General features: G+C 40.5%; 1 protein-coding gene across 1 annotated transcript; it reads left to right on the top strand.

Annotated features, from left to right (window-relative positions):
• On the top strand, positions 1 to 26,235 carry WDR47 (WD repeat domain 47). The gene is made up of 15 exons (XM_054285911.1): positions 1 to 165; positions 5,802 to 5,968; positions 7,549 to 7,632; positions 8,176 to 8,260; positions 9,867 to 10,669; positions 12,981 to 13,104; positions 15,674 to 15,852; positions 15,943 to 16,197; positions 16,877 to 16,952; positions 18,173 to 18,330; positions 20,908 to 21,077; positions 21,877 to 22,047; positions 22,331 to 22,462; positions 23,960 to 24,178; positions 24,836 to 26,235. Exons 2-15 carry the CDS (start codon positions 5,811 to 5,813, stop codon positions 24,976 to 24,978), a joined length of 2,757 nt encoding a protein of 918 aa, XP_054141886.1. The 5' UTR covers positions 1 to 165; positions 5,802 to 5,810; the 3' UTR covers positions 24,979 to 26,235.
• The last annotated feature ends 36 nt before the right edge of the window (positions 26,236 to 26,271 follow it).

The raw sequence follows: 26,271 nt of genomic DNA on the forward strand, positions 1-26,271 counted from the left end.
CGCCTCCGGGCGGGCAGCGGTGCGGGTGGGAGACAAGCGGAGCGACAGCGGCACCAGACAGAGTGCGGTATTGGGCCGGGTCCGCCCGCCGCACAGCCGGGCCCGTCGCCATCTTCCTCTCCCGCCCCGCCGGTGCCGGCGCGCACGGGCCGCGGGGCCCCGCAGGTGAGCGCCGGGACGGAGGGCAGGGGCCGGCGGGGCTGCGGGCGGGCACCGCGGCCTCTGCGGCGCCGGGTGGGCGCTGCCCGGCGTCTTCCGCGGTCCCGGGGCCCGCCCGTGTCTCCCCCGCGGGGGGCGCATCGCCCCGGCTGCCGGCGACGCCCGAGCGCCGCCGCCCCTTTGTTGTGGCCCGGCCGGGGCAGCCCGGGCGCGGTGCGGGCCGGGGCAGCGCTCTGTGCCCCGCGGGACCTGCGCCGGGGCCGTGCGGCCCTGCCCGCCGCTGGTGCTGAGCTCACGCTCCCGAAATGCTGCTGCGGGCTCGGCGCGGCGCAGCTGACCGGGGCGGCTGCTGTAAACCCGGCAGAGCCGGCTTTCCTATGGATCCGCGCGTGGAGGGGGAGAAAATGTTGGAACAACGCGGGATATTACAGTCAAAAGGCGTTAATATATAGTCTTTGGAAGTTGTTTGGCGTTTCTTATTTTTCTGCCTTATATTTTCCCTGTGATGTGAGGCATTGCATAATTTAATGTCACCTTTTTGTCATTCGCGGTGCGGAATGCGCTGGGCAAGGCGTGTGCGTGCTGTAACAGGGGCTGGTGAACGCTGAGGGCTCTGCGGTCACCTCCCAAGCGTGGTGAGACAGGAATTACCGGGTGGCTCGAGAGCAACAGCTGATCTAAGCTGGGGAACAAAATGGATTACTAGATGGCAAGCCAGTGAAAAATCTGTGTGAGGCAGGAAAGGCTGGTGTGTGAGAGGACACGAATTTGCTGTGTATTGGAGTAAAAAGGGTCTCAGAGTTCAGCTGTGCAAAGTTAAGTGAAGGTTTTCTATTAAGGCCTTACTTGGTATGCTCAGTGCATTTCATTTGAGATAATGAATTGTGTGATTTAGGGTGAAATAGATGTCAGCAAGCTCTGCTGTGGGAATCAGTTGTGATAAAAAATGGGCCTATAATCCTATAGTCTTCTTCCTTTTTTTTTTTCTTTTTTTGGTAAATTCTTCTGATATAGAATAACTGGAAGATGACTGGGGGCACTTCAGAAATGGAGCCACCAGGGCCTGGCTGGACCCCAAGGGCCCTGTGGGCTCTGGGTAGCCACAAGTCTGGAGTGGCCTCTGGGAGGGCAGGAGAGTCAAATGTGACTGTAGGGTGGCTTGAAAGGTGAAATAGCTTAATGCAAACTAGCCAGCTTTTAAAATATGTATGACTTGTTCACACGGAGGTTTTGTGTGACAGCTCACCAGGATACTGGGTCTGCATCGCAGCTGTCAGTGAACCAAGGCTCCTAATTTGGCATTGAGTGTCCCTTTAAATGTGTCACTGCTCTCACAGCATGACACTTTTAAGATTTGAACTATAATATTTTTTTCTTGTATTTCAGAATAGTTAGGGACTTAATATTCCTTGCCTGGTTTTCCAAATGTATATTCTATGCTATTGGCGAGTGATTTGTTTCAGTTGATAAATAATATATGAATAATCCTTACTGTAGAATTTAACTTTTTTTTTCAATATTGAACTTTACTTTTTACTTTTATCATATGAGTGCATATGCATTTTAAACTTCTTCTAAGAAAGCACTAGACAGTCTCTCTCTTTAAGTTACCTGTCTTTAGATGCTTCTAGTTTATAAACATTTTCCTGAAATAGTACATTTATATGCATAAGTGGCTATAAATATGTTTAATGTTTTAAGAGTTATTTTCTTATGCTTTTAACACCATGAGAGGGTTCTTGCTGTTGACATGTTCTTAGAACATGAGCAAGAACAGAACAAGGGTGAAGCCTCTAGCTGGGAGATTTAGCATTAGGTGTTATGTTCCAAAGAGCTTGTTTAAACAACATCTTGTTCACTAAAGTTAAAGGGAAAGATGTGTTCGTTTTGTGGCAAGAAGTTTTTTTTGTTTTCTTGATGTAGAAAAATAAGTACAGAAATAGCAGAAGATAAGAGGGAGTGGACAGAAGGAAAGAAGATGTGGAGAAGTGCCATTCTGAAAAGACTGGGCAAGATTAAAAGGTTGTATAGAAATGTGGTTAATACAAGGCACCTGAAATATTAAGGTCTAATTCTCATTTGCTTTCATTTATACCTCAAGCTAATGCTGTGCTTCAATCATTCTTGAGTATTAGAGCTTGAGCTGATCAGATTGTGACGTTGTGTGCCATATGTGCCTGCAGAAAGCAGTGCAGGGTGATGGACCAAAGATGCAGCGTGAGCTCTAATCTTGAGTTTCCCTGCTGTTCTTTGGTTTTTAATTATTATTATTTTTATTTATACACATACTGACATACCACTGAATGTCAGAGAACCTCATAGATTATATAGAGGGTGATGTGTAAGCCTGTGTATATTTATAATTTCATGATAAAATGCTGCTTATTATTTTGACAGCATAATGCTTATAAGAGAAGTCTGAGCTCATCAGACTAAAAAGCATCAGCTGTGTGAAAATCTTCTCTAGTAGGTTTACTGTTCTTTTGTAGCTATTTGTGTTGCACTGATAGGCAATGCACACTGAATATTATCATAATACTGTTAATGGAGGAGCTCATCAGTGTACTTCAGCTCTTTTTCAGAAGTTCAGTATCCAAACTAAGTCTGGATGTTGTAATACACTTTTCTTTACTGTACCACAAAAGTGCTGTTACTTGTCCTATATCAAATATGGAGGGTGCAACCATTCTTTACCCTGATTTATGAAAATGAAGTAAGTGAAGTGTTCAAATTGACAGAGGTTTTATGCTCAGGACAAACCTCTTATTTTTTAAAAGCTACAATGGAAAATGGAAGACAGCTCAGAGATGCTGGATTTTACACGGAGATGCACTTTTAATCAAAGTACTGAATAATATGCTCGTTTTGTCATCAGTATAATATATAAATAATTAAGACAATCTTTGAGACTGTGTAGTGTGGCTTCCTGTTTACTCTTGTGTCCAGCAGAGCCTGTTGAAGAGAAAGCTGGACTTGGTGTTCCTTTCTTCAAAGGAATTCTTAGTCTGATTTTTTTTTTCTGATGGGGAGTCTCAGTATAGCTTTGCCTAAGCCTTAAATTGCCTTTTGACAAGAAGGTTAATTAGTTTATATAAAAACCACCAGTGTCATGAAGCATAATAAAAAAGAAGTGTAAATGCTTTATATTTTTTTAGAGGATGTGAATTAAGATGTTAATGCTAAACTGCTGGTTAAATCTGTATTGATTCCCCCCCCTTCAGTGTCTAAGGGTAGGGTTGAATTTTTTCTCTGGGACCAAAAATCCATATCCAGTTGCCAAAAGGGGAAGTTTAAACAGGGCTAAAACATAAGGAAAAAGCATCTTTCTACAAGTTCTGGATTTTGATTTGTGGGTGTGTGTATCTTTCTTTCAGGAGAACTTTCTGCAATCCAGTTTAATTTCTTCTTTTACCTTTACTAGCTGAGAGTGTGCTTATGGTCTCTGGGTGTGTCTTTCATGAAACCCATCAAAATAGGTGGTGATTGGAGTCTTCTGTGACTAAAATGAGAATCAGACCCAGGCATTTTAAGAAGTTAGGCCATTTCATCTGGCACAACTAGGTCTCTGTTGTTCCAAAATAAACTGTGCTGCTATAATCAAATGCTTTGCTAGTCAAATGTTCTGGCAAAAACTTAGGTGGAAAAAATTGTGAGGAAGATGGAAAATTTGGGGGTTTAGACAGTAGTGCAATAAACCATGTTATTAAGGCCTAGGGTTTTGTATCCCTTCAAGTTCACTAGCATTGGTTTACAGTGATCAATGAGGAGTTTCATGGAATAATTGTCTCTTCCTTTCCTCTCTGGTAAATAACTAATTTCTTGTTAATACTCCGAGTGTTTGTGTTATTTGGCTTATTCAGACTTACTCAGATTCTGTGTATCTTTCCCTAGTAGGAGGTAGATAGATAGATTGTTAACATCAGTTTTCCAGGCATGAGGTACATGAAGGCTGCATAATTTTTCAAGTTGTCTTGGAAGATGGGTTGCCCACAGCTGGCTGTGTTTCAGTTGCTGGATCTGCATAAGTGAATGATTTCATGAGGGAATTAAGAACAAATCTTATGTCCCCTTTTGAATTATAAGGGAGAGACACTGGGAACTGTGGCCGGTTGCTGTGTCTTGCTCTGTGTGGTCATCTCCCCCCGCCTTTATTCATTTTCACTGTGCTCCAGTGTCTCTCCTCCTTCCTGGGGCTGGTGCCTCCTGCTGAGGGTTCCTCACTGGTACTGGTTTCTTCTCTGGTCTTAAACTGATGATGGGAGTGCACTGAAGTCAGTGCAGCCTTTGTTGCTGCCAGAGAGCAAACCTGTGCTGGTTCCTTGTGCCAGCACGAGTGCCCGTGTGCCCGTGTGCTGTGCCGGTGCCCGTGTGCCGTGGGTGGGTCAATGCCCGAGCTGCCCCGGGCTCAGCACAGCCCAGCTCGGGGGCTGGGAGTGCCTGCGTGAGTGCGGAGGTGAGAAGAGGCATTGCCCTTTTTGCAGTGGTAACATGGGATTGAACTGAAATTTTCCTGTTGTTAAATCCTATTCTTGTAGTTACAGGAGTGCTGCTAGGTGTGGGGGGGATTTGGTTTGGGTTTTTTAGGGCTCCTGATATTGGCTGTGTTAGTGGGTTTCTCCCCTTATTGCCAGTTCTTTCTCAGCAGATCAGTTTAGGAGTTACTTGTGAAGTCTTTGTACCATTTGAAAAATAAAGTTCAACAGCTTCTATTTTGTCATACTTAGTCTCGCCTGATTCCACTTAGCCAAAAGAAGAATTGAATTTAGGGTTCCCAAGAGGAGTGAGTACATGCTGCAGTTCTCATCTCCTTGGAGGAATTGTGTTGCAAAGGAGCTTGGACCTTGTATCTGTGGGGGCTTTAAACAAGCAGCCTACTTGCCCCAGCTACCTCTGCCCACTTTGTCTAGCTGGCTGGACAGCTCATGAGAACCCTGAGCCAGCTCCATGAGCTGGTGGAAAAGCTCCTGCAGTGGCACAGGTCAGGAGGGCTGAGGAAGGGCCAGGAGCACACAGCTGGGGGCAAGGGAGCGTGTAGAGTCTGGCAGCCAGCAGGCCCTGTCTAGGCCACCTTGGGCTGGCAGCTTTAGATCCTTCAGGAGGGGAATAGACAGAAATAGTCATCCTTAGGAAGGAATAATGGAAACCCCTGACCTAGCTGTCAGGAGCTACTTCAAAGCCAAGGGAAGCAGAGATGACATTTTTAGTGTGCTGTGCTTTTTATATGTGTTAGAAATATTTAAGTTCATATGTGAGAGCTCTAGATGATGACATAGTAAGTGACTCTTATGCTCTTTGAACTTCACTGTTTGCATTTCAGAGAGGAAAATTTTACATATTGCAGACTTAGTAAGCACAATATTTTCACACTGCTAGAGGATTGATTTCTTGGTAGATTTGTTTATCTGGGCCCCTCTTTATGCATAGGACAGAAATGGAAAAGTTGCAGGTGCATTGGTAGATTTATCTTAATTATGGCTTAACAGTCAACCTCAAAATCAATTGCTTAATCTTGTTTAATTTTTGTAATGCCACTATGTTCTGTCCTATAAATCTGCATTTTTATTTTTATTGGTAGCCAACATTTGCTAACCAAGCAGAAAATAAGATACTGATGACAGCTAAAATTCTTTCTCTCCTTTTAGGCTGCCATCATGACGGCTGAAGAAACAGTGAACGTTAAAGAAGCTGAAATAATTAAGCTAATACTAGATTTTCTGAACTCAAGGAAGCTTCACATCAGCATGCTGGCACTTGAGAAAGAAAGTGGGGTCATTAATGGCTTGTTTTCAGATGACATGCTCTTCCTAAGGTAGGACTTCTGCTTCTGATGCTTAAATACCACATGTATGAAAACCAGAAGTTGGACTGTGATTGTCACCAGCCCTGTGCCACTAAACAAGAGATCTTAGCTTGTGTCCTCATCTTACCCTGCTTTTTCATGGTCCCATTCTGTGGCCCAGCCCTGCAGTGTGTTCCAGCCCTGGAGTCACTGACGTCCTTCTGTGAGCCACTCACAGTCACTGACTGGGCAGCAGTAGCATGCACTGACACAGATTTTTTTGGTTTGCTTGTTCAGTTTAACTGTGTTATTTTTCTGACACATCAATGAATTCAAGTGGGAAGGAGCCTTAACAAGTGCCAGTGCAGATTAAATTGGGGGAAATTATAGGCATGAATTAGAAGGGAAAGCAAGGGCTGTTTGCATCTGTGATGGGCCATTATCTGCTTACCCATCACATGGCCCTGTAGGTGTGGTTTATTGGCTTCTAAAATGTTTTTATAGTATTTTAGTGCTAAGATCAAGGATAAATGGTTTCTAGAGCTTTTGCCTGAAAATATTATGTACATTTCAAAATAACACTTAGGTTTATCTTAATTTTATCAACATGAAAGGAGTATATATTATCATCAAGGCATGAGGGTTGGTGCAATTTACCATAGAGGATATTGCCCTCAATATTATTAAAAACAACCAGTATACATCCACAGTAGTTTTTCAGCATGTTTGATGTTTTCTGTTCATGCCAAAGGTACTTAATAATATTGAGGCATGAGAAAGTAACTTATCCAGCTGATCTTGAAACATTTAAAATTACATTTTATGACTGAACAAATTTCACCTCTCTTCCCTTTTCATTAAAATTACAAATATTGGACTAAAATGAAATGAAAGAAGAATTGCAGAAAGGATCAAGTTATTAATCCAACTTTTTTTGTTTCATTGTTAGCTTAGTTGTAGAAACTCATCTTTCCCTTGTAGGCCTGGGCCTTTAATAAGAGCTCTGTGTGATAGGAGGGCATGAAGAAATTGAGCTGCTCTACCTGTGCAGTCCAGCCCACTGATCCTGGAGTTGGAGCTCCTGTGCTGGCACCCTTCCTTTCCTGCCAAGCTCTTCCTTTTACATGCTTAATATGGGAGTTCTTTGTTTTCCCATCCCCTTCATAAAATAGCCCCAGCAGTATTTATACAATTAAAATGAACTCATTTCTAAGTTCTCTTTCATTAATTTGGATGTATTCATTGAAATGATGCCTTTATTCAAACTCTTCAAGGAAGACTTTTTGTTGTTTTTTTTTTAAATAAGAATAACAGGTAAAGCAGGAGACACAGGACCATTTTGTCTTTTTTTTATGTGCCTTTAAAAGTGCTTAATATATGTCCTTGTAGCATGCAGTTATTTTTTTCAAAATATTGAGAACAGACTTGGATTATGCTCTTAGTGTTACTAAAAATTTATTTTGGTACCTATGCAAAACATTGACTTTTCAAAGCAGATTGATGACCTGTTGTGTATTTAAATTATTGTTTTGTATTTAAATGAGCATCTTACTTGGAAAAGGGATGTTCTTGTCCAGTGACATTCAAGGAATGATCCTTTCTTTTACTAGGCAATTGATTCTTGATGGCCAGTGGGATGAGGTTCTTCAGTTTATTCAGCCTCTTGAATGTATGGAAAAATTCGACAAGAAAAGGTAAAATAGAATGTATGTCAGAATTCAGTTTTTTGAGTTTTGGAAAACACATGGATTTCTGAGTATTGTCTATGAAAATGGTGGTGATGAGTTTTTCATGTTAGTTTTTAGTGGTTTTTTTCCTAGCCTGTGTGCTGTGCCTGTGTTTTTAAACTTGTACTTCAAATACATGCACACATTCTGTAATGAGTTGTCATGTGCCATACACTTTAGGAAGATGATGCATGTTGCACAACCTTTTAATAGATGCTCTGTCATACTTCTATTCAAGAAATAATATGATTACTATACTTGGGGTTTTTTTTCTAATTAGCCCTCTGATATTTGTAATAGAGTATTTCTGAAAGCACTTAAGGAAAAAAAATTCCTGTTCAAAAAAAATGTTGTGGTTACCAATTTTTTAAAATTCATATCAGAGTTCCTTGTCATGACAATAGCTGTGCCTAACTCAGAAATTCCATGTAAAATAGCCTGCTTGTCTCTAGAATAATGTTTAACTACTGTGGAGCAAGATGTATGTAGTATTTCTCTTCTCACCTGCAGGTTTCGTTACATTATTATGAAGCAGAAGTTCTTGGAAGCCTTATGTGTGAACAATGCAATGTCAGCAGAAGATGAGCCTCAACATGTAAGAATTGCCTCTGGTTTGGGGATTTTTTTGTAGTCAGAAAATCTCTTGAGATTAGTCTGATTAAAGGCAGGACAGAAGCTCCCAGCATTAAATACACAAATTTTAGCTATTACCAAATGGTTTCATAAACACTGGATAAAGTAATCAGTATTCTTTGGAAGGGAGTGTGGCTCCCTGATGTCAAATACAGTTGTACATAAAAGGGTTGCTTGAACTTTGCAGATAGATCAGTGACCATATGCTGTGTCTGTGGTCCTGATCCTCACATTTCCTTTAGGCCATTGTGCTAAAGTACAGGGCTCTTCTTTTTAATACTTTTTTCCCCCCAGAAATATTCTGAAGCAGGTCTCAGAATCACAGCGATTTATTGTAGTAATTTGAGTCAGATGAAAGTTTGAATGAATTATATGCTTAATTTTGGTTTGTTTTGGAGAGAAAGGTCGGAATTGTTTTTTTGAGGGAGCAGATGTGTTCACAAAGGACTCCTTGTGTTAAATTGCAAACAGCAGGAGTTGTGGACTTAAGGTTTTTATATGGAAAGAGGCATTAATTCAAACTGGCAAAGAAGGTGTGCAGATTGGGAAATTAGTTACAGTTTTTCATTCATGCTGACAGCACAGTAATACCAAATTTCTAAGACAAAAATGTTATGAAATTAAAAATGAAGAATGACAGTAGTTTTAAGACAAGTGATTTTGTTTTCCAGACTGAATTGATTTTAATTCTCTGTCCCATTATGCTTACAATGTACTTCAGGGTTTTTTCTTGACAGAGTAGAGAAAGTTAGAAGTAAGTCTATTTTTCTGGTTGTAAATGGGAGGAGTACTAGTCCTTTGATCTCTTGATCCATATACTGTTACTGGGATAGCAGTGGAGGGGAAAAATCAGATTTGTGTTCCTTATTTTGTTGTTACCAAATATGTTGGTGTGGGTCAAAGTATTGCAGTGTCTAGGTAACATGGGTAAGTGGGGATTTTTACTGGTATCTAAATTGGTGTAACTAAAAATGTCTGATTTTGTATATTGAACATGGTTCTTGGCTCTTAGCTATCAACAGGCTTTGTAATAAAGCCCTCTATTCATTTGGAGGTCTTATCTTCTGAGAACTCTTTGAACTTTTTTAACATTTTTGATAGAAGAAGAGAAAATCTCAGTATAAAAGCTGCTAATCACTGGAAGCTAGAACAATCTACAAGGCTTTTATTAAAAGCTACTGGCATAGGTTATAGAAATAAAGAGGAGAATAAGTCAGCTGGCTTTGAGAATGGAAGTAATCTTTTGTGCTACAATAGAATTTGAGCTGCTCAGTCACAGATTTGAAGTTTTAAGCCCATCAAATCTGCAGTGACATGAAAACATTCCATAAATCTGTAAAAAATGGGACTGGATGGGGGATTGTAGGAAGTCAAAGCATCTAGGAATTTGTCTCTCTCTGTACACTTGGATCAGCAATTTCAGACTCTATATGCTTTTAAAATTAACATATAAGCAGTAATAAATGAGTGATAGCAGAGGAATTCTGTTGCTGCCTGTTCTTGAAGTGTTTTTTTCTTGTGGAAGCGCACGTGCTGCAGCTGGCTGTGTTTGTGTTATTTCTCCCTAGCTGGAATTCACCATGCGAGAGGCCGTGCAGTGCCTGCACGCGCTGGAGGAGTATTGTCCCTCTAAGGAAGACTACAGCAAACTGTGCCTGCTGCTGACGCTGCCCCGCCTCACCAACCACGCCGAGTTCAAGGACTGGAATCCCAGCACGGCTCGGGTGCACTGCTTTGAAGAAGCCTGTGTCATGGTGGCAGAGTTCATCCCAGCAGACAGGAAACTGAGCGAGGCCGGCTTCAAAGCAAGCAACAATCGCTTGTTTCAGCTTGTGATGAAGGGATTGCTTTACGAATGTTGTGTGGAATTCTGTCAGAGTAAAGCTACAGGAGAAGAAATCACAGAAAGTGAAGTGTTGCTGGGCATTGATCTCTTGTGTGGTAATGGCTGTGATGACTTGGACCTCAGCTTATTATCGTGGCTGCAGAATCTGCCAGCTACAGTGTTTTCTTGTGCTTTTGAACAAAAGATGCTTAATATTCACGTTGATAAACTCCTCAAGCCCACAAAAGCTGCCTATGCTGACCTTCTGACACCTCTTATCAGCAAACTCTCTCCTTATCCATCATCCCCCATGCGCCGGCCTCAGTCAGCGGACGCTTACATGACGCGCTCCTTAAACCCTGCCCTGGATGGGCTCTCGTGTGGGCTGACCAACCACGACAAGCGGGTCACCGACCTCGGGACCAAAACTTCTCCCATGTCACACTCCTTTGCTAACTTCCATTACCCTGGGGTACAGAATCTCAGCAGGAGTCTCATGCTTGAGAATACTGAATGTCACAGCATTTTTGAGGAGTCCCCAGAGCGGTAAGTGCAGCTAGAGCTCTGTTTGTACCTTGGCTTATGTTGCACTGTTGCTGTGTGCTTACCTGCACTGTAACTCTGAACATAATTGTAACATTGAAACATAATTTGGTTGTTTAAATTTTGTTGTAATAAACTCTGTATAGAGGCGGTTTTCTTCCTTATGCTTTTATGTTCTAAATAGATTTTCATATTTGGATTTCAGCCTTATGTATTCCATTTGGGCCTTCTTAAAGTTTCCTAGCACAGAGCACAAATATGCTCTGAGTATGTAATAAGGTCCAGCTAGAGTTTGTGTTCAGTATTACTGTGTTCTTCCATTCCAGATAAGTCAATGGACATGGTGAAATAGCTCTAACTCCCATCTTTCTCCATTGCATTCTGTCCTCAAGTCTTGATAAATAATTTTGGTCCTGACACTGTAAATTAGTTACTTAAGTATACTTGAGCAATTTCCATATCCCAGTGAAGTTGGGGGAAATGACAATATGCCATTGTTGTAGCATTCCTGTATCACTTAAATTCTTACAATAGTAGCTCAGCTGTAATATTTACTTCCTGTTTTTTAAACCAAAGATGAGTAAGGCAGCTGAATGTTTTTTCTATTATGTTTTTGTATTGGACTTTGAGATAGTTGGATTATGCTATTAATAAGTTCTTTAATGAAATGTAGACTTCTAAACTGGCTTTTGAAAGAATGTCCTGATAACTGGGAAAAATGGTACTTATCAGTTGAGTTTATCTTCATGTTTCTGCCTGGCCTTTCTTTTGATCAGCAGTTCTGTCCCTTTCTAATGGTTGTACTCAAACTTCCCCAGAAAGCAGCTGCCAGCTTTTTTGGCCTCTTAGAGGACCAGATGGGTAACTGGCCCTGCACTGGGGTGCAGTGGCCAGCAGATGACATTTGGGGCTGTGGGGATCAATCCAGGCCACAGCTGGTGTCTCTATTAGTTTTGCCTTGGAGCAATATTCCGTATGTTGTGTTATGGTAAAGAGCAGCTGTAATTAAACTTGGTAAAAAGGAAACAAACCTTGCCAAACTGATGTCAATTCACCAGTGATAATGGAAATACAGTAATGTAAGTACCTCCTGAAGATACTAGTTCATGGTGAACCCTCTAAGATTACTGATCTATGGCAAACCTTATCACTTGTGTGAGTAGACCAAAGTCCAGTGTTAAAACTGATTCTTGAGAGGTTTTTAATTCCCTTTTCAATATTGGAGTACTGGATTAATTCTGCACAAATAACATCATTGTACAGGCTAAAGGAGATGATTAATTGCTGCAGCTCTTTAGGTAGGTCTTTTCATGTGACGTTTATAGTTTGTAACATGTTTTTTTATTAATAATACATCTCTTGAAAGCTAGGATTAGAGGTCAGAATTAAAGAATTAGAACTATAGAGCCAGACCTGTAGTTTTCAAGGAGGCATTACATTTTTCAGACAAAAATCCAACTTCAGGTGAAGTGTCCAGCCTAAATGGTAGTATTTGAAAGGGTGGAAGCTGAGCTTCCTGTAAATCTGGCCCTTGCTTCCGCTTGCACATGACAGAAATGCTGTATTTCTTTTATAATTGAGTTCATTAAGCAATTGTCTTTCTGTCAGCTGAGTTACTTCTGTTATTGTACAGAGGTACCCAAAAAGTTTAAAATAACTTCTAAAACACTTTTGCTCCGAGTCACTGAGTAAAGGACTTTAAGTTGACAAAACTGAAGATGGGCATCCTAGGCTTCTAATGTGTTCTGCACATCTGCTGATTGATTGCCAAACCATTTTAGAAAGAGTGTCATGCAGAAATACTTATAACACAAGAAAAACAAAAGCAATATAAACATTTTCTACCTTGCACTTTCAGGAGTGTTCAAGTGGATGGGTGTTAAACATCCATGGATATTAGGTTCAGTTTAGATTAGTAGTGGTGATTAAGCTGATACCTTTGGGAAGAGTTTAGTCTCATATCAGATGCATTTTGTGTATATAATTGCTTTGAAATTGAAAATTTTGAGTAACTTATTTAAATGATGCAGAATTCAAATGTAGGGATAAAAAATGAAATTGGGGCGTGCTATGGCAGTAAGGCTTTTTGGAAACTGGCTGTTCTTTTTGTTTGTCAGGGAGTTAATTTTCTTTAGTGTAACACATTGCAAGTGGCATTTTTCCCTAAGCAGTATCTTCAGTTTGATGTGACTTAAGTAGTTTGCATGCTTGTGTTACCAGATCTTACTCTAGAATATTATCTTTCTGCTCTTGATTTTCTACTCTGAATTTTTCTCAGTTAAGCATGTGTTCTTTTGCATGTTGCTGCGAGAAGTGATACTCCTGTGGAGCCCCAGCATCCCATTGGCAGTGAGACCTCGTGCCAGAGCTCAGCTCCAGAGAATGAGCCTCTCAATGCAGCACAGAGTCAGGGATCAGCCAAACAAGAGAAAAATGAGGTAGTGCTTGTTTGTTTAAAAATAATGAGGCCCTTTCAGCTGGGTTCTGATCACTTCATAATGATTTGCCTTTGTGTGGAGAACTTCATGCATGACAATGGGTTGCTTTGAATCTTGTTTTTACTATAGTAAAAATGCCATATTGCATCTTGTAAAAGAAACTACTACTTTTTGTCCCCCCATTGTATAAAGTTCTGCTGTCATTGGAGTTTGTAATGCAGCTGATTAGAGTGCCTTGTCACATCAGCAGTCCAGCTAAACTGTTGTGTATATCTTTAAAAGGAAGGGAGAAAAAAAAGCCAACAATGTTAGATTGTGTTAAACAGTGCTTAAGCCTCCTCTTCATGTTCAAGTGAGAAATCCAGCATGTAGCTTGTAATTTTAGGTGTTAACGCTACATTTTGTAGGTCATCCTGCATTAGTTGTTGTCTAGAACATAGAGAAATTAAAACTGGGCAATTTCCTCATAAATATATCTTTGCTATTCAGAATCCAATAGCATTTTTTTAATTCATCTTTGAAGGCCTGTGCCTTGCCTATATTTTTTCTTTTTTTTTTTCCTTAACAGCAATGTGGGGTAAGTGAAATAATACCTCAGAAGAAAACAATGAAAACAGTTACCTATTCTATTATTTTTCCACACTTAAATACCAGTCTCTATATTTAATAGTGAAAAATAGCATTGAGTGTGCTGTCTGTTCTGTTCGCATATTCAGGTTTGAATCTTAGGTAGACTTTGTATTAGTTTATTGAACCTCTATGTGGAACTGAAAACCAGCCTAGCTTTGCCAGGGCTGTGTTCTAGTAGGCTCTGGGTACTTGAGTGAGCCAGTGGGGTCTGTAAGATTAACAAACTCCTCCACGTTTGAGGACTTCACTCCCCTCAAGGACTTTGGGTCACTTCTGCTGCAGTGCTGTTTTGTGTGCATGCTGGAAGGGAAGGAAGAGCTTAGCTGGGTATAGAGCAGGGCAGGCTTCAGGAGGGGAGAAAACAGTAAAACAGATGCAGAATTGGTAGGAGAGAATGAGGACAGGAGGTGCTGTGGTGAAGATGTTGGCCAGGCTTTCACACACAAGTAGAAGTAAATGCAGCACTTGGTGCAATTTCATCTTGTTTTGTTTCCCACATCATAGTGGTGTATGTATATACCTGTAGGAGTAAGAAATTAAAGTTTCTTTTCAGAGCTTTGTTTTTGATGGCTTCCTGTAGAGGCTGGTTTAGAAGCCAGAGTTTATAGCATAGAGCTTCTGAGCAACATATTTTAGGTTTGTGTGTTAGTTGGGAAATAGTGGCACAGAACACAAAAAAATCAAAAGATTGGATAAAATTGTAACACATAAGTATCAGTCGTGGAAAGAAGAATAGACAAGAATATACTTGTTGTTTAGGATGATAACCCAAGGAATGGGGAATAGTTCATGAATTTCAAGTAGAGAAAAGAAATACTTTTGACTTCTGTCAATAATTTGGAGTTTCTGAATTGTAAGTATTCACCGTGGGAAACCTAAGGTGGTAAATATTTTGCCAATGCAGCAGTACTAGGAAATGCATTATAAGTTTAAAAAATTGTGTCAGAGAACAAAAAATCCTAATGCAAGTGCTGTTAATAATTGTTAGTAGAAGAAATGCAAAGGCTGTTACAAAGACAGAATGTGTATGAATTGTCTGAACTAATGCAAAGTTATGAGGATGCCCTTGTATAACTTTACATCATGGATGACAAAGCTGTCACTCCAGAAAACAAACAAAAAAACCCATGCAAGGTTTTTTTTTACTATTGCTACTTTTTCCTATCAGTATTTTTATGGTTTTTTCTATTATGTAAATATGCAGTTTGCTTTTTTTCTTTAGAAAACATAGGGCAGTTCAGTGTAGATAATCTGGCCTTGGACTTAGTGTTCTTAGTCTTCTGTTTGTTCATTTTTATCTTGTTCTCAGCTGTTAGCAGAAAAGTGAAAGAAAAATGAGGTTTAGGAATGCAGAAGGCAGCAAGTCCTGGACAGCTGGCAGTGTGGGAAGCTAAAGACAGCATGTAAAGGAGGAAAAGCTATGAGAAAGGAAGTGCAAGTGTTGGCTTGGTCCAGAAAGTAAAGAATTTTGAGAGTTAAAACAGGCTCTAGTTTCAAAAGTAAAATGTAGCACTTGGATAGACCCCTGCTGCAGGGAAAGGTAAAATGGGTCTGCAGATTGATGGCAGGGAGGTATCAATGTGGCAGAAGATACTAAATTTGTAATGAGAGTATGATTTACATAGTTTTCTGGGTTTTCAATTTTCAATCACTTTTTTGATCTTAAGTGATACTTTTAATATGTTGTAGGAAAGAGCGGTCTCCTTCAGAGCTATAAGGACTGCTATAAAGGCAGGACTGCTTCAACAGTGAAGTGCTTTCTCTTTTTAATATGTAAGTTGGGTCTGACTTTAAGGAAGAATAAAATCATCGCTCCTCAGAGATGACTCTCCTGGCTTTTTGATACCTGTCTTGAAATACTGAAGCAGAAAGTAAATATCTATGTTAAATACCACAATTAGCTATTTCAGTTCCATCTGTGACTCTCATTTCTTTTTAGCTCCGTGACTCCACAGAGCAGTTCCAGGAGTACTACAGGCAGAGACTGCGGTACCAGCAGCACTTGGAGCAGAAGGAGCAGCAGAGACAGTTGTACCAGCAGATGTTGTTGGAGGGAGGAGTCCATCAAGAAGATGGAGCTGACCAGCAACAGAACCTTACTGAACAGTTTCTTAACAGGTTGGGGGAGTTTCATTCTTCTACTCACCCATATCCCTCTGTGAGCTCTCTTTATGACCTTGGGTTTTTTAACTTGTCATTTGTTATCAGATCTATCCAGAAACTAGGAGAATTAAATATGGGTATGGACAGTCTTGGAAATGATGTACAAACACTCAGCCAGCAATGTAACGGGAGCAAAGGGATTGCATCTACCAATGCAGGCAGTAACTTCACATCAGCCCCTTCAGATGGCAGCCAGAGGATAACTGACAGCCCAAACCTGAATACCAGCACTCCTCGCAAGTGTGGGTCAGCTAATCAGATTCCCTTTCCTGAAGAGTCACCTGTACAGGGGAGTCAAAGGTGAGCTGCTGGAGAGCATTCAGGGCTGGAAATACCCTTCTGCTTGCACTGTGGGAGAGCTGTTTGTATTTATCTAGCTATCAAGTTAATTTGTCATTGAATAGGGATATGATCAGTGTTTTCTAAATATTTATGTAGGGTTATGAAGTCTTTTTTTTTTAGCAGCATTCATGAGGAATAGTGGTTATTATGGCTTACATTTTATCCTTGTTTTTAATTTTGGACTTTTTATTCCATCTTAGGTGTTTAGTTCTTGTTTGTTTTGTGTCACTCTAAGTTTCTAGGAGCATTTTTATGAAATACAAACTAGATGAAGGGGAAGTAGGGCAGAATGGGAACTGAATTTGTTCTGTTAACTAAAAGTAGTGCTGACCTGAAAGAAACAGTAATTCTTCCACCTCTCTTGTGTACATATTTTATCTATACATATGTATGTTATAGAATGAAAAATATTTTTAACTTGAGTTCACTTGTTCAATGCTTGCAGCCTTTGCTGCAAAAAGGGCTGTCCCTTGTAATAGTTTAATGGTAATGATTCAGACTGTATAACACTTCACACAAATTAATCAGTTCTGGGAATGACTGAAACTGTGATTTAGTCTGAAAAATACTTACCAAAAAATCTGTCCCTGCTCTTGTTGTTTTGTCATGTGATGTTAAACACTTCACCAAATCCCAGTGCATCAGAGCATGCTGTCTCTCAGCCACAGTCAGAAGACTCTTCAGGGAATTTATCCCGGACACGAGGCGATGAGGTGAGTTTTCTTGTCTTTTACCATTTGTGTTATCAAAAGATTCAGTACCTAATCCTGAGTGTGACATCCTCTTACTGTTGAGAGATGTTTAGAATGAATTTTGGTTGGTGCAGTGCCTACAGTCACAGAACCATTGAGATAGGAAGGGACATCTGGAGAGTGAATCCAAATGCACTTCTCAGAAGAGGGTCAATAGAGCAGGATGCTTGGGGCTGGGTGCAGTTGGCTTTTGAGTCTCTCCAAGGATGGAGGATGTTTTCCAGCCTTTGTGGGCTACCTCATCCTGTGTCTGACCACCCTCACAGCGTTTTTAAAACACCAAAAAAGTTGAAGTGGAATTTGTTTTACTTTATTTGGTGTTCATTGCCTCTGGCCCTTTCACTGGGTACCACTGAGAAGTGTCCTGCTTTGTCTTCTTCACTCCCCCAGTCCCATATTTGTGTGCACTGGTGAGATGTACACATGCACACCTGAAAACCCCTTCTGATCTCAAGGCCAAGCTGTACCAGTTCTTTCAGCTTCTCCTTGTACAGCAGATGTTCCAATGGGATGTCTTTTACAACCATTGTTTTGTTGTTTTCCAGGTTAAAACTTTGAGTGTTGTACTGCAGTCAGTATGGTCTGGAAAACCAAGGGAATAGTTAATAGGAAAATAACTGCAATAAGTACATTCTAAAGTTTCTGCATTAATAAAAATCCTAATCTTGGAAAGTTGGTCATGAAGAGGATGATGTAATAAAGCTTAGCATAGTCTAATGATAACTTTGTGCTACATACAGGGTGAAAATCTGATTCTGTGTTTAATATTATGTTTGGTTTAGAAACTGTTTGATTTGGACTGTTTTCAGTAAAAAGGCAGCTTTGTTCCACTCACAAGTTTCACACAGATCAAATGGTTTACACAGAAATAAACTAGTATTGCCCAGCTGAAGTGGGCTGTTTAGAAAAACAAAAGCAGGTGGAAGTCTCAGGGAGGGTGAGAAATACTAATTAATGTTATCTGTAAAAGTCAGTTGAAGAAAAGAGCTTCAAGAGCGTTCTTGGACTTGGAGTAGACATTGCTTACAAAACTGTGCTTTGAGTGATCCAGCCTGCTGTGCTGCTACTTGTTAGTACTTGGCTACTGTAGCTTTACATTATTCCACAAAGCAGTCACACCTACTTTTAAATGTCCAGTTTTACACAGAAGAACCTAATTTTACTGTTATCCTTCTACACAGGATGACAAATCAAAAAAGCAGTTTATTTGCATTAACACTCTAGAAGACACACAAGCTGTCAGAGCTGTAGCCTTTCATCCCAGTGGGAGTTTATATGCTGTTGGTTCCAACTCTAAAACTTTGAGAGTTTGTGCCTATCCAGAAGTAATTGACCCAAGGTAAGAAAGCTAATATAATAATTTATTTTTCTGTATCATAGCACTTCTTTCTTCTGCAGCTACTGATACATGTACATTTCATATCTTTATTTTATTGTCATAAATACAGCAATGCTGTCCTTGGAATCCTGAACTGCTAAACAAAAATAAGATAATGTGCTGAAGTATTTGTAAATTTGTGGGCTGCTTCTTTGCTCTCTATTATTTACAAGATGTATTGTCACAAGACCATGCTTTTCCTTATAAAAGTTTTTTTTTGTCTCAGCAGCTGAGCTTTTTTGAGTTTGCTGGTTGGCCTGTGGTGTTGATATTCCAGCTGTAGCAGTGGGAGAAAGCATGTGTCAGTTCCCAAGCCAGCACAAACTGAGCTTCACAAGATTCAGTTTCTGGCAGGAGGACAGACTTTACAGTAGAGAAAGTTGTATCTTCTTGACTTCTACAGCAAAACTTGCCAGAGGGTGTCTGTTGGCCTGCTTTTACTCTAAACATTGTTTTCTACGTATATTGGTCCCTTGACTGAAAAAGCACCATTTGTGGTTTACTGTGTACCTGTATTTTAGTTTCCACCCATTTTTAATAGGATGAGGAAAATATAAATGAAAAGAAATATCACATCAATTAACAGTCTCCTTAATTCTGCTTCACTTACGTTATTTTCTTGGAGGAGGGGAGAAGTGCAAGCGTCTAAATCTTCACAATTTTATAAGGGGTGTGCACAGTGATTTTATCTGGAATATCTTCCCACTTTAGGACTGATGCTCAGGCTTCCAAAGTGTTCAAAAAGTAATCTGATTTTTCTTTTTCTCAAATATCATCAGTAAGGTAGCCTTTGAAGTTTAATTTCAAAATATTTATGAGCAATGTTTGACACAACAAAAAAAAAGGAATTTCTATTACCTAATACAAGGCAGCTTACTGGGCTTGAAGCCCAAACAGCCTCTTGACTGGTAAGCAGTGCAAAACATGTTGGCTCCTGCACTGCTACTTATTCTGCTTGTTGGGAAAGGCTGGAGCAACTCAGCAGCCTTAGTCTGTACTTGCAGTGCACAATCTGATGTGACAAGAGACACACTGCATCTGGACATGAAAGGAATACTGAAATTTCCTTAATTCTGAACTTGTAATTCTTCCACTTACTGTTGATTTTAACTGTGCTTACACTTTGCCTAAAATACTTCATCAAGGGAGTTAAAATTCAGCAAAGAGATTACATTATCTTAAAGATATTCTAATCCTTGTAACAACATGGGTCTAGACATGCATTCAAAATTATGTATTTTTCAAAGTGGTTGTGTAGAATAGTTCTTTGAAGCTCTGTTGGGCCTCTTAAACTTTTTTTTTTACTTGTCCTTCAAACTGATGAATTATTCAAGACAGGTTGGTTTGGAGTTGGATTTTTTCTGTTCTCTAAAGGTGTAATAGTAGTGTGGAGGTTTTTGCACACCTTAAAGGTTAAACACTGACATATACATGTTACAGTTCTGCAAATGTTGCTCAAATAATCACAGTGCTTCCATGCAGTGGAATGGCAACATGTGATCTCTGACCTGGGTAGGTGCTCCCATGTCCTGGGAGAGTCAGTGATCCTCTGTGAGATAAGGCATTAGGCCATTTAGGGAGCTCTGCAGTGTGTTGAATGATCCTGATTTAGGCTAATCTGTAATGGATTTCCTCTCTGGCAAAATAAAATTAGCTGCCGTGTGGGTTTACTTTAGTTTTCTTTACTAAAGCGATGTTAATCATCCAAGCTTCTTGAAAAACTTTGGAGATTGTCTTCTGTCTTTTTTCTCTGCCTCTTCTGTTCAAGTATTTATAATAAAGTTTATGAACTTTTTCAATACCAATTTAATTTGTTGAATTTCTCCTGTTGATGTTACTGGACTGATATGGAGATGGATGCTGCAATACTTTATGTTCAGTACTTGATTTCTTCCTGCTGTGAGAGCAGAAAAAGAGCATTGTAGGAAGGTAATTGATTGCAATCAAGGAAATATAAATTACTGGGACTGTTGCTTTTATTTCAGCAGTGTGTAAAGCTGATACAGTTCTACAAATAATTATCTATGATGTATTTAGATGCTGTCAGGGTTTTTACATTTATGTAGAGTGGTAAATCTGTTTTTCTTGCACAGGCTTGGCCTACAGCTGCTTAATTGAACTTGTACATATTCAAAAGTGGTCATAGAATTAAGTTGTTGACATATGAAGGATGTAGAGAAAATTCACACCAGTTTTGGACTGTGGGGATAATGCTTTGTTGTCCTATTTTTGCTCTTGTCCTATTTTTAGCTAGTAATTACTGTAGTTTATCTGTATCAACCCTTTACAGATGAAGGGACTGGGTAAGTTCTTTTTGCATGTTCAGCCACAGATAGAAGGGGAAGATGAGGGAAAATTTGGAAAATGAGGAAAAGATCCTTTTGTCTTTGATCACATGCATATGTTTCAGTGCAAGTAGTCATATGAATTTCATATTACCCAAAATAACAGAAAAATAATATCTTCATTTTAAAATACTTTGTTTCCCTTATAAATAAAAAGAAATATGATGTTTGGTTTTTTTTTTTCTTTTGCCAGTGCTTATAATACTCCTAAACAACCTGTAGTTCGCTTCAAGAGGAACAAGCATCATAAAGGATCAATCTACTGTGTAGCCTGGAGTCCCTGTGGACAGCTGTTAGCTACTGGTTCTAATGATAAATATGTGAAAGTGCTGCCTTTTAATGCAGAAACTTGTAATGCAACAGGTACTGTGTTGTATATTCAGTTGTATATTATTCCAATATTTTAATTCAGTCTCTTTTCCTTTTTACTGTAGTCTCTATCCAGCAATGAACCACTGAGAGGTTTAAAATTATCTTTGGGCTTTTGTTTGGGTTGGGTGACTGTGTTTTGGTTTCATTTTGCAGGACTCTGGTATTGTTCTATCTCTTGGCAAATTCCTCCCCACAGTAAAACAGTAAAACAACCAGATGTTCATACCCACTTCTAGAGCATGGTTGTCACTAAGAATTTATTTCCACTCCTAGTTCCCTTTTCTCTTACCTACTTCTCTCTTCTCATCTATCTTAAAAAGGTTTCTGTCCTAGCAAAAGCTAACATTCCATGCCCACCCCTTCCAATCAATATGTTGAATGTGGCTCTTACCTTTTCTGTTTTGAACTTAGTCTGCCTTGTCCTTTGTAGTGCAGTGCTCTCAATGATCTTTTCCTCCTGGCACAGAAAACCTTTTGAATACACCAGAGTTTACAAAAAGAAATAAATGTACTCTGTAAGAAACCTTGCCTGCAGTTGGCAGTGGTGATGGTTGATCAATGTACATTTTGCCAAAGCTTTAGAAAGTAGGAAGCTCAAGCAAACCCGAGATTCTTGGAGATTTCATTTGAACTGTAGTAACTGAAATAGTGTGTTCTGTGCTGAAGTGCACAGCTATGTGTTCACTCTTGCCTGAAATACTCTGTATGATCTCTGTAGCTGCTTTAAAGAGCACAGCACTAACAAACAATGTATGCCTTACTTTGTTCCTTGATTTTTAATTTATTTTAGGACCAGATTTGGAATTCAGCATGCACGATGGGACAATCAGAGACCTTGCTTTTATGGAAGGCCCAGAAAGTGGTGGTGCTATTTTAATAAGTGCTGGAGCAGGGGACTGTAACATTTACACAACAGATTGTCAGCGTGGACAAGGCCTGCATGCCCTGAGTGGTCACACTGGTAGGTACAGTGTGGCTTGTGTCACACTTTTCAGTCTGTATTGTATTCTAATAAAGTGTTTGTTGTTAAATATGTTTGCTGTTCATTTAATGGAGAGAGTGCACACTTCTTTCCAGAGAAGACACAAAGCTGGGTATTGCCATACACTGGTGCAATGGATCATACAAAATGCAGGTTTTCCATGGGATTGTAGGTCTCTGAATGCAAAAAATAGTCCCAACTGTAATGTTTCAGTGTTGGGTTAATGATGCTTAATCAAATTAAGAAGTCTTCTTGTTCACAGGACATATTTTAGCACTTTATACATGGAGTGGCTGGATGATTGCATCTGGATCCCAAGACAAGACTGTAAGATTTTGGGATTTGAGAGTGCCAAGCTGCGTTCGTGTTGTGGGAACAACGTTTCATGGAACAGGCAAGACTTGCTATCATTCTTCTAACCATCCTGGCATGAAAATAGACTTTGAAGATGTCCAGGTCACACAGAGTGAATGTAAGGGGAGGCTGTGGCACAGAAGGGCAGCTCAGCTTAAAGAAAGAACCTGTGAGGGTATCTGTAGCTGTGGGGTTGGTTTGTTTGTCTGTTCCTAAGGTAGTATTTCTTTTCAGAAGATGGGTAGTACTTTTGCCTTATGACTTTCAAACAGACACTTTTAAGTGCATTCAAATACAGCAACCGGTAAAGTCCTTGAAACTTTTGGGGCTGGGGTGAATTCCTTGCAGTATTCCACATTATTTCATAAGACTGATTTTCTTTCCTGTGATGGAACAGATACTTTCTCATGCAGCTTTAATACTGATTCAAGTGTGAATTATGGCTTCAGGGGTTTTAGTGCTGAACCATAAAGTCTTTTTTATTTTTAGCTGGTTATGTTCATCTGTCTTGGTTTGAAAGGCAGGTGTCTGCTAGTGAGAGCCTCCCTTGGAATGGAGAATGTAATAATTCAAAGGGAGAGATTTTACAGTTTTGAAATTAAACGGTCTCTCAGGCAAAGATACGAGGATAGGAATAACAGTTCTTTACTAGCATGTATAACAAGGCAAACATCAACAGCTCTGTCGTTAACAGCAACCAGAGCCAGGGACCCAGTGCCGCGTCCCTGACCGCGCCTTCCCGTGGTGCAGTTCCGGCCGCCGCCGGCAGGGGCGCTGCTGCTCCCGGTGCGCTGACCCGCCGCGGCTGCAGGGGGCGCTGTGGCCGGGCTCGGGCACCGCGCGGTGATGGCGGCTCGGCCCACACGGGCAGGGGTGCATGGAGGAGAGGCTTCGCTCCACAAACCCCGGGCAGCCGATCCCGCTGCCCCAGCAGGGCTCTGAGGAGCACCGAGCTGGGACGGCAGGGATCAGCAGAAATCCCGGGGCGGTGGACGAGATGTATCAGAAGGTCCGCAGCAGCTTCCAGTAGCTGGAACTAGTAGCGGGACGTCCCGGCAGGGCAAGGGGGTACGGGAAAGAAGCGAGGCAGCTCCCGGCTGGGTTATGGCAGTGGCAGCCAATTCCTTTCCCCAGGCCGCAGGTCCCACTGTCCTCCTCCGAAACACAGAGAGAGACCGCAGCCAGCCCCATCCTTTACCTGCCCCAAATCCCGTTGTATCCCTCCCCTCCGAGAGAAACTCCCAGAGAAAAAGAAGTGTAGCCAGATGCTGCACTCCTCTCCCCACCTTGGCCACTTCTTTTGTTTTTTTAAGTACCCATAACTACCCAGTAATTAATTTCCTAGCAACTTACGGGAAAAACTTCTCTAAGTAAAGAAGAAAGAAACCCAACCGCCAGCATCGCCTTAAATTTGAGGCCAGCTTTCGGTGTTGTTTTACAATGCATGTTCTTGTGTTTAAAAAAAAAAAAAAAAAAAAAAAGGTGGCAGTTTGCAGCTAACTGTGCCGTGGGCTGCGGGGTGTCTGTGGGCCTGCAGGCAGTGCGGTGGCCTCGGTGGCGGTGGATCCCAGCGGCAGGCTGCTGGCCACGGGCCAGGAGGACTCGAGCTGCATGCTGTACGACATCCGCGGCGGCCGCATGGTGCAGAGCTACCACCCGCACGGCAGCGACGTGCGCTCCGTCCGCTTCTCGCCCGGCGCGCACTACCTGCTCACCGGCTCCTACGACATGAAGATCAAGGTGACAGACCTGCAAGGTAACGCAGCCACAGCGTCACAGGCTGCCTGCCTGCTCGGGGCTTCTCACCCTGGAGTTGAGGACTTGGCTCAAGGATCAGGTTTTACTTGGAAAGGGGGAAAAATAGTAGAGCTTTGAAAGGTTGGATGTGTATGTATGTGGTTGTGTCTGGTGGAAATTGGCTGAGTCGTGTGGCTGTGAACTGAATCTTGGTTTGGGGTGACGGTCTCATTATAGTAAAACCACTGGTTAACACTCTTGCCTGGTGTTAATGGCCATTGCTTTCAGACAGTAGTCATAAGATTGACCCTTTAAAAAAGCCCTAAAAAGTATAGTAATCTCATTTTTATCGGGATAAGTTAAGAATAGGAAAGATATTGGGTATGTCTAATTGACTTGATTCTCTTGGACCATTAAATTTTGATCACCTTGTGTTAAAACGGTGGAGATCTGCATTTTTAAGTTGTACTTTGTCCAGTAAAGCCTAAAAATTGAAACACTGGGGCCTTTTGTTATGCTCATCGTGTGTGTGAGAGAAAAGGGACTCAAGTGGGCTTCATAAGGTGAAATACAGATGCAAGCTTAAAGTAAGCAAAGTGGTTAAAAAAAGACCCTCCACCCGAGGGCTGGGATATGGATTCATGGCACGAGTAATGATTTCTGTTCCTCTTCACAGGGGACCTGACGAAGCAGCTTCCTCTGATGGTGGTAGGGGAGCACAAGGACAAAGTTATTCAGTGCAGGTGGCACACACAAGATCTTTCCTTCTTGTCATCTTCTGCAGACAGAACTGTAACCCTTTGGACCTACAATGGTTAGAGTGCAAACAAAGGCAACTATGCAGCTAAAGCACAGAGACCGAGACTATGGAACTGTCCAAACAAGTAATAATAATGAGGCTTTGAGAGAGCAGCAGTTGAGCAGGAGAGTGTCTTACCAAGAGGAGGGGCACCTATCACTGATTTTTCTGGTTTCTAGGAGGTCTTGGTGTTTTGTATATTCTTTTGCAGTGCTTCCAGTCTTCCATGTTGAACTCATGCTGCTGTGACCTATTGTAGTCTTGTTGCCAAAGTCTATGAGGAGAACTCTTCTGTTGTTGATGTGCACTCAGAGTAACATGAATGATGTGTTTACAGTTTGGTATTAATTGCATTCCTTGTTCTTTGCCTCAATGAGAATTTTGTATAGAAACCTAAGTTGAGGAACACTTTAATCAAGTCTGTATGTAACTAGTTACACACACACATGAAAGAAAAACTACTTCCACTGTTTTTTCAGGTTTATTGTATTCATCACTTTTAAACAAGAGCTCAGACCTTGATAACATCTCCATAGTTTCAACGTTTTTAGTAAAAAAAAATAAAAATCTGAACTTTAAAGGTTGGCTAAGTAGTAACCACTTCTTGATTATGGTCCATTATATAGTGGGGGTTTTTCTTTCTTTTCACCTAACCTGGGAAAAATGTTGCTGTTTTTACTACATGACATTATTTTGAACCAGCTAACATTGTTGGAGGGGGAAAAGTAAAATATTGACTTTTTTCAGTAGAAACATGTAATATTTTACTTTTTGAATGCAACAGAATACCTCTGTGTATAATGTACTGTAGAAAAGAGTGGATTGGCAGAAGTTGTCACAGTGAGCTTAATGGCTATCAATTTTTCAAGTAAAAGGGATACCATTAATGCTGTAATACAGACCAGCATGGCTTAAAATGCTATGTCTGCATGATAATTTAAGAATTGTTTAAATTCCCAGTTCAGAAGCTTATCTGAATTTTATTTCTTGCACTGTTTATGTATGGGAGATTGCAGTTTTATTTCTACAAAACTTTAGATTCTAATGTTTATGTATTGTTATATTTTCATATTGTACAGTTCCTTTTACTTTTTGAAATATAAACCTTAAACTTTAGGTTATTTATTTATTTGAACTGCAGTTACATTTTGGATTCTCTTGGTTACTAAATTATATGTGCACTGTAGCAAGCATTTTTAACTATCGTATAAAAGTGGAAAGGTAACTATAGAAGTGTATCTGTGCTATAATCTCAATAAAGACCTCCAACACCTGCACCCCTTTCATCTGTTATTTTTAATTCTTGATTTATA

The sequence above is a fragment of the Melozone crissalis genome, unplaced genomic scaffold (genome assembly GCF_028551555.1).
Source record: "Melozone crissalis strain CALT ecotype California unplaced genomic scaffold, PUWL_Pcris_2 ptg000045l_1, whole genome shotgun sequence".
In the NCBI taxonomy this organism is placed as follows: Eukaryota; Metazoa; Chordata; class Aves; order Passeriformes; family Passerellidae; genus Melozone; species Melozone crissalis.

Bases quoted from the DNA above. Each gene is read 5' to 3' on its own strand.
- WDR47 (XM_054285911.1), top strand. From the start codon at position 5,811: ATGACGGCTGAAGAAACAGTGAACGTTAAAGAAGCTGAAATAATTAAG. The intron at 21,078-21,876 runs GTACTGTGTTGT...AATTTATTTTAG, and splicing joins AGAAACTTGTAATGCAACAG to GACCAGATTTGGAATTCAGC. The intron at 22,048-22,330 runs GTAGGTACAGTG...TCTTGTTCACAG, and splicing joins TGCCCTGAGTGGTCACACTG to GACATATTTTAGCACTTTAT.